This window comes from Corvus hawaiiensis, chromosome 2 (genome assembly GCF_020740725.1).
Source record: "Corvus hawaiiensis isolate bCorHaw1 chromosome 2, bCorHaw1.pri.cur, whole genome shotgun sequence".
In the NCBI taxonomy this organism is placed as follows: Eukaryota; Metazoa; Chordata; class Aves; order Passeriformes; family Corvidae; genus Corvus; species Corvus hawaiiensis.
Window position 1 is genome coordinate 34,019,794 of NC_063214.1, and position 13,032 is coordinate 34,032,825.

Below are 13,032 nucleotides of genomic sequence, written 5' to 3' on the forward strand. Positions count from 1 at the left end.
ATACATGATTAAAGACAACACAGTCAAACCCTCCCATTGCTGTTAAAATCCTAAATTGGAGAACTACTGAGAACCCTCCTGGCTGGTGGAAGAGTCCTCCTGGGGGAGCACCACATGCTTGGGATGGGGGTGGGGGGGGACACAGTAACTGGCTGTCCTGAAAGAGACCCATATGTCTGGTTGGCAGGTGACAAAGAGACTTCACGATGGTGAGTCCACGCTGCAGGGTAATAGCATGCTTGAAGACCGACCCACTTCCAACCTGGAGAAGCTCCATTTCATTATTGGTAATGGCATCCTCAGGCCAGCCTTAAGGTTAGAAATCAAGACAAAGGCATGAACATGCCATTCTTTTCATTCCTTCTTCCTTGAGCTTTTCTTGAGTTACCCAAACAAGTTTGATACTGTCTGCTGCTTTACAAAGCTCTCATTTTGTAATTTTTATGGTTGTGTTGTATAATGTAGGCTGGGCTGAATCATGTTTCTTACTGTCCATATCAGGCCCAGTGGAAAGACCATGCAAAGGGATTCAAACATTCTGAAAGTCCTAATGAAACTGGATTGGTTTTATTAATGCTCACTCTTGTTCCTCACTACTCCATTGACCATTGTATCTCTTTTGTTTGTGTGAATATTTTTAATGGTCTGCTAATGAAAAACTCAAACTCATTTCAGCTGCTAAATGAAGCATTCAAAAATTCTAAAATGTCAAATGAAGGCCACTTTCACATCTCTGGTTTAGCCAATTTATGTGTTTATGTTTATTAATAGAAATTAATTAATGTTAAATAGTTCCTCTAATTTTTTTCTGTTTAACTTTTAATTATTTTTTTTATTCCTGTTGTAGGGATGAAATCTACTGTCAAATCTGCAAGCAGCTGACCCAGAACCCATCCAAAAGCAGCCATGCTAGGGGTTGGATCTTGATGTCCCTCTGCGTGGGATGTTTTGCTCCTTCTGAGAAATTTGTGAAGGTAAATTTTAGATGACATTTGTCTGATGAATTATCTGCCAGTACATTTTCTTTTCCACTCATGGGACCAGCTTTTCTCTTGGGTTTCACAGTAGAGGGAATCCCAGTCTTTGCCACAAAGTTCCTAAGGAAAGTGTGCATTATCCCAAGTTCAATGTCTAATGTGAATTAGGTGAGTCACTCCTGAAAAGTGACTCTCCCTTTCCTGTGACTCTAAAGGTAATGTAGACAACCAAATTAGATGATGCCTCCTGCAGTGTAGATGTGTGAAGATGTGATTAAGTGACTTCTGGTAGGAAATTTGTTTGTGGGAGGCTGCAAGTGCAATTTGCACAACCAGAACAGCCCACATTTCTCCCCTGTTTCTCATGTGCAAAGGTCTGTGCATTCAGCATCTACTGGCTTTGACAGTGTGACCTCAGGCATCTGTTCTACCAAAACTGGCAAGGCATAGAACACAACCAATTATGAATATAAATTTATGCTAAAAAGAAATGCACATAGAAAGGGAAGGATTTAGTTTACGTGGAAGTACATTTGCAAAGGTGCTCTTGGAATGACACTACATTCCCCACCACGTGTCATACTGGAAACATCCAATTCCAAACATGAGATAACATGTAATCCATCTCCAGCAGCACTGTGGATCAGCAGGACTGAAGTTAGTGGGAGATGCCAAGTGGCTGACACTTTTGAAAATCAGATTGTTCTTAAGGATTTTCTTTTCCTCTTTTCTGGGCAAAGTTCTGTTGCCTAGATTTGAACACTCTGCTTTCCAAATGAGTTATAGAGTTACAGAATTGATTAGGTTGGAAAAAATGTCTAAGATCAAGTCCAGCCACTGCCAATCCCACTGCTAAAGCTTACCCACAGGTACCACTAAAGCATGTCCACAGGTACCACATCTGCATGTTTTTCGAACACTTCCAGGGATGGTGATTCCACCCCTTCCCTGGACAATTTGTCCCAGTGCCTGACTGGAAATAAAGATGTTCCATTAATTTCCATAGATATCAGATTAGGTACCAGGTCTTCAGCACTGAAAAGGCTGAAGCCCAGAATAGAAATGCCTCCTTCATCCCCAGGCCTTGTTGGTGTGAAATCTAATAAAGAAGATAAATCACTGGCAAAGTCGCAGGCAATTAAATTATGTGGGAAAATGAGATCTGAGAAGTATGGCACAGGAAGTTGTGCTGGTTTAAATCTTTAGTAGCGGAAGATTACTTTAGGATAATGAAGCACTTATCAGAAATAATTTATAAGTAGTTCTGGAGACTCAGACACAGAATGATAGAAATACAGGATCATAGAATCAGAGAGGCATAGAATGGTTTGGGTTGGAAGGGATCTCTGTAAGTCATCTAGTTCAACCCTGCTGCCAGGAGGGCGCTCCTTTCCCTAGACCGGATTGCTCAGAGTCCCATTCAGCCTGGCCTTGAATGTTTCCAGGGATGGGGCAGACACAATTTTTCTGGGCAACCTGTTCCAGTGCATTACCACCTCCACAGGAAAGCATTTCTTCCTTATGCTCAATCTAAACCTGCCTTCTTTCAGGTTAAGGCAACTTCCCCTTGTCCTGTCATTCCATGTCCTTATCAAAAGTCCCTCTCCAGCTCTCTTATAGCCCCTCTAGGTTCTGGAGGGTGCTCTAAAATCTCCCTGGAACCTTCTCCAGGCTGAACGCTCCCAGCTCTCTCAGCCTGTCTCCGTAGCAGAGGTGCTCCAGCCCTCTGAGCATCTTAGTGGCCTCCTCTGGACTTGCTGCAGCAGGTCTGTATCTTTTTTGTGTTGGGGGTCCTAGAGCTGGACACAACACTCCAGGTGGGATCTGGTTAGGACAGAGCGAAGGGGCAGAATCCTCTCCCTCTCCCTGCTGCCCACGCTGCTGGTGATGGCTTCTGGGCTGTGAGTGCATATTGATGGGTCATGTTGAGCTTCTTGTCCATGAACACCCTGAAGTCCTTCTCCCCAGGATTAGTCTCAATCCATTCTCTGCCCAGCCTGTGTTTGTGCTTGGGATTGCCCCAGCCAAGGTACAGGAAATTGCTCTTGTCCTTGTTGAATTTCATGTGGTTCACACAGGCCCAACTCTTAAGCATGTCCAAGTCCCTGTGGATGTCACCTATTTCCTTCTATGATTCTGTCATTCAAAAGTATCAATTAGAACTGAACATTTTGAAAAAGATTTCACTGATAATGAGGCAGGTCTTCAATATGTATTCCAGTTCCCAAATATGCAAGTTATGCTTTGGATCCCATTAGATACCTTTATTGCATCATGTGTTAAGCATGGGCCAAGACACATTAGCACTCCTGTTCTTTGCACCTTTCTTTCAACCAACAGAGGGCTTAGGTGGAAGCTTCAGTCACAAGGAAGTAGGAACGTGAAAAAACATGTAATTACATTGTTCATTGTTTGCAATAGTATAATTAAAACTACACTTTTACCTTGCATCGAACACTTAGGATCATTTCAACAGCTCTCATCTCTATAACCTGGCTGTATTACATAGGTACTTGGTAGTGCTGCAGTGAGTTATGATTGACAGAGATAGCTGTCTCTCTAGCCATGTTATTTATGGCTGACAGTGTTATAAAGCAGTCTGTGTTTCTGAAGGAACAGCTGTGTGTTATCATTCAGAGAACTCTTTATCTATCTATAAAGTCTCTCAGAAAAATTAGATTTACAGAATTATTAGTCTTACTTAGCATTTTGGCCAACATGTTTGTGCAATATTTTTCAGTGTATTATCTTTCATATTGTGAAAATCACAGGATTTAATTTTCTCTACAATAATATGGTTGTATTTTTAACATACACTGAAGCACTTCAAGTTCTGGTTTAGGCCAAATTGCAATTTAAAGTCTGACTAAGGGAATATCTGTTTAATGTCACCATGAAAGATCTTTTGTGCTGGCAGCTAAGTGTTCTGAGTGGCATTCACTTACAATTCCCCTGGATTATTACTTACACATCTTTTTCATTCACTCCCATCTTTTTGGCCAAAACTCAATAACATTTTATAATACATCTTTAAAATTCAAAGATAGAAATCAGTGGCAGCAATAGCAAGAACAGAAAAGCTGCTGCTCTGGCTTCAGTCAAAGTCTGTTATCTAGTCTGGTATCTTATCTCCTCTGAGGCCAGAAATGCACAGTAGAAGAACAAGGCAGGCGTGCAGACTGTCCTACTCTCTCTCAGCTTCCGGTGCTGTGATGTAGGAACATCCGAGCCTGAGTGTTATCACCGTCATTAGTCACAGAGGGCTTTTCTCCAATAAAACATTACTTGTTAACCTTTGCAAATGCTTGGCCTCTTAAGCCAAAGGTCTAAACAATGTGTTCCCTGCTGCCAACAGTATTTGAGGAACTTCATCAACGGAGGCCCCCCAGGTTATGCTCCCTATTGTGAAGAGAGGCTGAGGCGGACATTTGCCAATGGGACAAGGACACAGCCACCCAGCTGGCTGGAGCTGCAGGTACGAGCCCCTCCATGTCCTCCCCAGGCAACTGGGGCTCAGGGTTTAAGCCTTTCACTGTCACAAGAACCACATCTTTGTCAGGACAGAATGTGGGGCAACAAAATGCCTATTTCTGTCAAGAATTTTCAGATAATTCCAATGTATTGCATTCCCTGTACATCTTGGCTTTGCTCCAGAGTGTGTTGAAGATCAATCCTTTTGGCTGCATCAATATTTGTAAATTCAATGTGCTTGAGAGTGCTGTTGGGCATTGAGGCAAGCTGGCACAGAGCAAGCCCCTGTGTGTTCTAGGAAACTGTCTTCCAGATGAAGGTGGGTGCTGGCAAACTGCCTCCTCTGAGTGGTCCCTGGGACTTCTTTGGGGGTAATCATAGCTGGAACAGGCAGTTTGTGCAGAAGTTGCTCTTTTTCTATACCAGCTTGCAAGCACATACAGCTGTGCTCCAGTGTCCATGAGCATTCCCTAGCATGCTTGTATTTACTGGAGTAGGCACCTCGATGACTGAATGTGTTAAATAAAATATCTGTGACTTCTGAGTGCTTCCAGTGGCTGACCATACATTATCCCATTGATAAATGTGGTATGGTAACATTGAAAAGCAACCAGTCAGTAGGATCAGGAATTAGTAAGTGGTTACCAGAGTGGGGTGGAAGAGTACGCAGGTAAATAGTATTGAAATACACATAACATCATAAAGTTTGACTTCAATCCTTTAGGCAACCAAGTCCAAGAAACCAATCATGCTGCCTGTCACATTTATGGATGGGACAACAAAGACGCTGTTGACAGACTCTGCAACAACTGCTAAAGAGCTCTGTAATTCTTTGGCTGACAAAATCAGTCTGAAGGACCGATTTGGCTTTTCACTCTACATTGCGCTTTTTGACAAGGTATATCTTAAGTTCTGTTCCTGAATATCTCTGGGAAAGAAGGGGGGAGGTTCTCCTTGCTGTCACATAACTTCCAGAAGGCAGGATTATTTCTACAATGCAAGTGTCACCATGATTTTCACAAAAAGAGTAGTCAGACTCTGCAGCTGGGTTGTAGGAAAATCTCTCTCATTGGAGATACTCAGAATTTTACACGAAAATACAGAGAAAGCCATTCAAAGAGGCACTGTTCTGACCAGTGTGCTGGACCAGAAGCCTCCAGAAATTCCTTTCCTCCTACATACTTATGTGATGCTATTCTCTTGCTTTCAGTTAAGCTTATTAGAGAAGAATTTCCAGTAAAACAACCTACCTGGATTTTTATGCAAGGGAGCCAATTAAATTTAATCGGAAAGCTAACAGTTGAAATTAAGCTCCCACAATGAGCTAATATCCAAACTGCCATTCCTGCATTGGCATCTAACCTGATTTCTTTAACATAAAACCACATGTTTTTCAGAAATTCTGTAAAAATAAAAGGTGAGTATAAATGAGAGGGGTAAAACTTCATCAGGTGAGACAACAGCTACAAGTCAATGAAACTAAAATATTCCAAGAGGTGCTGTGTAAGAGGATGAAGTATATTCTCACCTGCAGATGTGGCCACCTCTGCCTCTAGGTGGAGAAAAAAATGGTTTATACTCTGCCTTCTTCATCTTTTTTGAGGAGTCATTCAGCCAGGGATGCCAAGTCTGAGGGGATATAGTCCTTTAGGGGCTTCATGGCAGACACCAAAGAGAAGGCAGGTAAATTTCTGTAACAGGACAGGCTTTTTTATTCTGGGTTTTTCTGATGCTTAGCATGGTTGGGTCCAAGCCCATGACTTTGAAACAGTGTGTTTCAAAGCACAATATGAATCAACAATAGTTTAAAATGGGACCATTGGCTTTGCTGGTTCATGTTGATGCTCTCCTTTCAATCTGGATGGGAAACTGGAGCTCAAAATGGAATGACTCAGCCATGCTGCAGAACTATTCAGTCTTGGCTGTCTAGCAGACATAGATACATTGATTGTTGTGATTATGAAGGAAGTCTGGCTGAGTGACTCAAAAATAGATCTCTCTACCTAGAAAGGTCTGCATTTGGTCAGGTGAATGCCACATTTCCCTCTGCCCTTCCCAGGTGTCCTCGCTGGGGAGTGGCAATGACCACGTGATGGATGCTGTGTCCCAGTGCGAGCAGTACGCCAAGGAGCAGGGAGCGCAGGAACGCAACGCGCCGTGGCGGCTCTTCTTCAGGAAGGAGATCTTCACTCCCTGGCACAACCCAAGTGAGGACAACGTGGCCACCAATCTCATCTACCAACAGATCGTGCGAGGGGTGAAGTTTGGGGAGTACCGGTGTGACAAGGTGTGTGACCTCAGCAGCTCCCAGTCTGGTCCAGCAAGTATCTTTGAGATGGTGAAATAGGTTACAACAAAGGGGATGATAAATATTCCTCCCTGGATACCCATTAGCTTGGGCATTATGGTATTCACGTAGAAAACAGGAACTACAGCAATCAGATGCTCTTGACTGGGCTTGGATGCTTCCATGTGCTGCATGAGCACTGTCTCCTGTTGAATTTTGGATGGGAGAGTGAACAGGCACTTTGTCCACCTGCCTCAGTTTGGAGCACCACAAATAGTCTGTAACCAGATCACCAGACCAGCAGTACACAGCAGAACCCTGCTTGGTGAATCCTGCCAAGCCTTAGGCATGAGAGATGATTTGCAGGATACCCAGACCTCTGCCATGCAGTACAAACCCAGTAGTGTTGCCATATACTGAACAGACACTGGCAGCATAAACACAGCATTAGAGTCTCTGGGAGCTCACAGAATTATTCCAGTGTCATGGAAACTAGCATTTCAGGAAACATCAAAATCTCTGAAAATGTCCATCATGGTTTTTGGGTAGGATTTTTTAGCAAACAGCCAACTTTTTGTGGGGCTTGTGTGGGGTTTTTGTTTCTGTTTAAAATCATCTTGGTGTCAAATTGAAGACATCTCTCTTCCCCAACACCTGGCCGTTCTCCTGTGATCTGGTAGAATCCAGTCACCTTGGAAACTAAATCATCTTTTCACATCTATATTGAATTAACTGCAGCTCTTTTATCCTGTCAGAAATCCTGTCCTTTCTCCCTCACCTTCTGCTGCTCCTGGTCTCCCTTGTGCTATTACCATTTCGGTAGCTCTGTTGCTTCACACCAAGTGCTTGAAATGCAGCTGCATTAAAGGATGTTTTACACGTGCAGTTGGTGGGCTTCCCAAATGTGGGAAATGATGGACATACGCAGTTTTCAATCACTAAGCTCTGTCTGCCATAGCAAAATCACCCATTGCTGACTGCAGACATCAGAAACAGGCTGATCTGCAAAGAAAGGCTGGGGCAAATGTTGCCACACAGTACAGTGTTGTGTGGTGCTAGTCGCTGAACATGTTAAGGCTTAATCATAGCTTTTAGTAGTCAATGTCCTGAACTTAAGTTGAGCAAAAAAGCTGCAAAAGGTGAAGTTCTGCCAAAGAGAAGCATCCCCACACAATTTTGTAGTACACCCAGCCTCCACAACAGGCTCCTGGAGTGGTGGAGGATGGATGTTGTGATGACCTGGTAACAGCATTAACTTGGTTTGTTTGGCTCCTACAGGAGGAAGATCTGGCAGAACTGGCTTCCCAGCAATACTATGTGGACTATGGGTCAGAGATGGTACTGGAAAGACTGCTAAATCTAATTCCATCCTACATTCCGGACAGAGAGATCACAGCTTCAAAAACAGTGGAAAAATGGGCTCAGCTCATTATAGCTGCACATAAAAAGGTGGGGACAATAGATCACCAGTCGAGGACCATGTTGTGCTTCAGTAGCTTCATGTGCGTTTTAAACGTGTCAGACATCATAGCTCAGCTCTTAGCCTGGCCTGAAGCTAAATCAGCGAGAAAGGGCAGGGTTTGTATTAACCATATTCAGCTTTACACCGGGTTTTATGCAAGATCTGACAGAAGACAACCTGCAAAGATTTACTGTGAGATGCAAAATGCCATTTCTGGGGTGACATTCCTGTTACATGAGATTGTGGTGTTACTGGTTGTATTACAGAGGTGGTCTGTGTCTCCAGGCATTGTCAGGACCTTGTTGTGCCAAGCATTGTATAAAACCTCCCCGGCTTCAATTAGAACACTTGTGACACTCTCACATGGCAACACTGCATAACTCATTACCCAGTACTCATGACCACTCAAGAGGGGTGATGTTCCTGGCATGAGGATGGGCATTCATTTAACATCAGGAGCCAGCTTCAGATTACAATACCTACAATGTAAACATCTCCATATGCATTAGGAGTCTCACCTCACCTTAACTGTCAGTGGAGACACAGGGATTCACTTGGATCTTGCACATCCTCTGTCAGCCTGTCAGCTTTGTACAGAGATGTCAGGTGTTTAAGGATGCCCTAAATAAGGGGCTCAAGGGCTGATGAGTGTCCACTTCCAGCTAAAGGAATGTCAAGCTGAAAAGTAAACACACACTTTAGGAAAACCCAAAGTCAGCTGAGATGAGCCTCACTGAGACTGGTCACTCCAGATGCTTGCCCAGCCTCTCTAAGTCAAATTATTCCCTACAGTGGGAACTGAAGGCCAGGACTTCGTCCAAACTGTTAGTTGTTCCTGTAGTAGTTTGTTTGGCCCTTAGCCACACTGAGACCTCCATTAATATTTGTTCCAAGATCTTCAGGTTACATGGATTGATTTTCTTTGCTCTCTTCCTGGTTATAACTGTGTTTTGCTTCATGTTGGTTGTGGTTTGCATTTTCTGTAGGGAATTTATACTCAGAAGAGGGCAGACCCAAAAAAGGTCAAGGAAGAAGTAGTGGATTTTGCACGTTTCAAGTGGCCTTTGCTGTTTTCTCGGTTTTATGAAGCCTTCAAATTCTCAGGTGAGTCAGTAGAGCACATCCCCAGAGGACAAGATGCTCTAAAGCAAAAGGAAGGAGAGATGGAGATTCCACAGACAAGAAGGGACCCATCTAGCTGGTCTGTTTTGGATACATTATTTTTTGGTGCATCCTGATTAGCAATGGCTCAGGCTATGGGTCTGCTACTATTTCTCTCCATTAAAAAAACATCCTTCTTTGAAACATTTTCTGTATCCTAAGACCCTTCATGAACTGATTGAATGCCTTGTCTTCAACCCAGGACCAAGCCTGCCTAAAAATGATGTGATTGTAGCTGTCAACTGGACAGGGGTGTACTTTGTGGATGAACAGGAGCAGGTTCTCTTAGAGCTCTCTTTCCCAGAGATCACAGCTGTGTCAAGCAGCAGGTAAGGGGCAATAGACTTGGCTGGCAATCTCAGCATAGATCAGTTCTTTTCCAGGCTTTGCCTCTGGATGTCATTATGTTTTGTGTTTATGTCTCCTATAAAAATACATCCCAGAGGAGGAAAGCTACAAGGGCAGAGTTTTACCCTGGCCACCATTAAAGGTGATGAATACACTTTCACCTCGAACAATGCAGAGGATATCCGGGACCTGGTGGTGACCTTCCTTGAAGGACTAAGGAAACGATCCAAATATGTGGTCACTCTCCAAGACAACCCAAACCCAGGCAAGAAAATAGCCCAGCTCAGTGGTAAACATATGGATAGATTGAATATTCCCAAGGAATTTGGAAAAAGACAATTCAAACCAATGGGGTTTTTTTTGCAGTGGGAGAAGAATCTGGGTTCCTCAGCTTCCTTAAAGGAGACCTGATAGTTCTGGACCAGGACACAGGAGAACAAGTGATGAACTCAGGGTGGGCTAATGGGCTCAACGAGCGGACCAAGCAGAGAGGGGATTTCCCAACTGATTCCGTCTACGTCTTGCCTACAGTCACCATGCCTCCGCTGGAGATCGTGGTAAGCTGTCTTACGGAACTACACAACTTGGTACAATGCCCAGGGAGGTCAAAGCCTTCCTGAAGTGCTTACATCTGGCCAGAATCTCCCTGAAGGTAAGGCAGAAACCAAAGTGGATGAGAGAGATGACAAGTTGTCCAAGGCAAAAGTGACCTCAGCCTTTCTTCTGATCTTGGCACTCAGGTTACCACAAACTTGTGACTTGGAATATCCATGTATTGTGCTAAACCCCTCCAGCTGGCCTGGTTGCTTAAAGGTGTATTTATGGTTGGAGGGAACTGCTACATTCACATATGGAGCTGTAGGTTCCAGAGCACATTTTCTTCCTCAGGAAATGATCCACATTATGGAAACATCTGTTATTCCTTGCATTAGTGACTGAGAATGGCACAGAGAAATGACAGCTGCACAGTTCTAACTGCCTGTTAACAGGACTTGATGGATTATTCTCATTTGCACTGTTCTTGTTTTGTATCTGCTTCCTCTCTTTGAATATATCAGATATATTTTATTTCAAATATACCAGGTAACAGAGAGCTTTTCATCCCACAGGCTCTGGTCACAATGACCCCTGACCAACGACAAGATGTTATCAGAACCTCTCAGATGGCAGTTTCAGACAGTGAAGAAAGAGTAAAGCCATACACCTTGGAGGAATTCTCCTATGATTATTTTAGGTGAGTTTTTTAAACCATTCTCAAAAATTATAGGAATCCATCTGCAGGTAGCTTGGGAATCAGAAAAATTTTGCTACTGGAAAAGACTCTGAATACCCCATCATGTGACTTTGTACAACTGCAGCCTCTGATTTAGGTCATGGCATTTGAACAGCAGGTTTTCCACAGACAAGGTTTTATAAAGTATTTCTTCTCAGCAGAGGTGTAGCAATGTGAAATTTAGTATTATGTGGGAGGATGTGCTTAGACTATATAGGCATTTTCATCTCAGCTCCAAAAATCTAAATGTGCACCACTGCTGAATGCAGCTGACCAAAGCTCCCACTTCTGTTAGGATGGGCTGGCAATCCAAACAGACAGACCAGATCCTCTGGGATATCTTCAGCTTGTCAGGCTTACACTGCTAGGTGATATTCTTTCAGTGCAGGTGCCCTGGCCATTCATCCATCATCCTTCCTGTGGTTTGAAGCTTTTTGGGATAGGGTTGGTGGTTGTGGTGTCAGTACTTTTGTAGGCTCTATAAGAGACTCCTCTGAGTCACAGGAATGTACAAGTGTTTATCTTTGGGCAGAACTGGAGCTTGCTAAATTGTGATGTCCAATTTGGTGTAAGAGTTCATTAGCCAAATGCTGTGAGCAACCTTTCTAGGTGAAACATTGGCCACAAGCTGTCCCTTTTATCCCTGTAGTCTTCTACCTTTTGCTTTGTATTTGCCACCAGACCACCTCCAAAGCACACCCTCAGCCGGGTCATGATCACCAAGAGCCGTGGAAAGGACAAGCTGTGGTGTTACACCCGCGAGCCCATCAAACAGCCACTGCTGAAGAAGATCCTGGGCAGCGAGGAGCTGTCCCAAGAAGCCTGTATGGCCTTTATTGATATCCTTCCTCTGCTTGGGAGTGCCTTTGGGCAACAGGTCTGACAGACAAAGGGCTGAACAGGTTCTTTAGGGCCCCAAGCAAAGCCCAAAGAAAGGTTTGTGGTCCCTCTTAAGGGCTGTGGGACCATGTCACAGGCTTGGAGATGGGTGTGCACCACAAATCTATACTTAAGCGTCCTTAAAATCTGAGGTGTGTCTACTTCTTAATAAATGAGGATTAGGGGACCAGTTATTGAGTCCTGCTGGTCCACACTCACTGGTGGTGTTCTGTCTTGGTTCAGCTGACTCTGCAAAATGCACCTTCTGTGGAAGGCCACAGCCCTAATCCATGTGAATGCGGACCAGTCCACATGGCCTCAGGGACAGGGTTTGATGCCTGAGTATCCCTTTGCAGCCACTTCTGTAGTCATGTGTAGGATGTCTTTTAACAATGTCATCAACAGAAGGGCTTCTCCAAATATCCCAGTTAGCTTATCCTTGACTCCTACCTCCCACCAGTGCTGAAATATATGGGTGACTACCCATCCAAAAGGACCCGCTCAGTCAATGAGCTGACAGACCAAATATTTGAAGGTGCCTTGAAAGCCGAACCCCTAAAGGATGAAATCTACTGCCAGACCCTCAAGCAGCTCACAGACAACCACATCAAGTAAGGGTTGTTTGTTCCGCTTGGCCCAAATGCATTAGACTGTGTTGCACAAAGCAGATCTGAAGTGTCCATGCCATGAGTGATTTTCTTCCTCCTGGATTTCTTCTTGCACAGATACAGTGAAGAGAAAGGCTGGGAGCTGTTGTGGTTGTGTACAGGCCTTTTCCCTCCGAGTAACATCCTCCTGCCTCATGTCCAGAGGTTCCTGCAATCCCGGAAACATCACCCCTTGGCAGCAGACTGTATCCAGAGACTCCAGAAAGCCTTGAGGTATGGCACCAAAAGATCTCCTAGTCCTGACTGCGCCACAACATCCAAATATGTGTGAGAAAATACAATTGGGAGATATTTTGGTGACTAGAGCACAGTGAAAGCTCACAGCCTCCCTCTCTATTCCACCAAACTGATTGAAAGAGACATTGGGTTGCTGATAAGCAGTGCAGAAAAATAGAAATGAATCAACTTTGTTCAGATCCACTTAAGTCACTTTCTTCTTTGTAGGAGGAAAAGTATTGTAATATTAAGAAACTAGCTGGAGTTATTAAAAAAGAATATGCATTAAA

At 43.9% G+C, this 13,032-nt stretch overlaps 1 protein-coding gene across 3 annotated transcripts in view; it reads left to right on the forward strand.

Moving 5' to 3' along the window:
- Positions 1–13,032, forward strand: part of MYO7A (myosin VIIA) — a 64,166-nt gene that overhangs the window by 41,498 nt on the left and 9,636 nt on the right. For all 3 annotated transcript variants that reach the window (XM_048294335.1, XM_048294337.1, XM_048294338.1), the window contains 14 exons: positions 188–315; positions 848–974; positions 4,333–4,452; positions 5,173–5,346; positions 6,508–6,735; positions 8,014–8,184; positions 9,184–9,301; positions 9,561–9,687; positions 9,802–9,971; positions 10,073–10,263; positions 10,816–10,940; positions 11,661–11,818; positions 12,316–12,469; positions 12,584–12,739. In XM_048294335.1, coding sequence (XP_048150292.1) covers positions 188–315; positions 848–974; positions 4,333–4,452; positions 5,173–5,346; positions 6,508–6,735; positions 8,014–8,184; positions 9,184–9,301; positions 9,561–9,687; positions 9,802–9,971; positions 10,073–10,263; positions 10,816–10,940; positions 11,661–11,818; positions 12,316–12,469; positions 12,584–12,739 — 2,147 coding nt within the window. The remainder of the gene's footprint in view (positions 1–187; positions 316–847; positions 975–4,332; positions 4,453–5,172; positions 5,347–6,507; positions 6,736–8,013; positions 8,185–9,183; positions 9,302–9,560; positions 9,688–9,801; positions 9,972–10,072; positions 10,264–10,815; positions 10,941–11,660; positions 11,819–12,315; positions 12,470–12,583; positions 12,740–13,032) is intronic.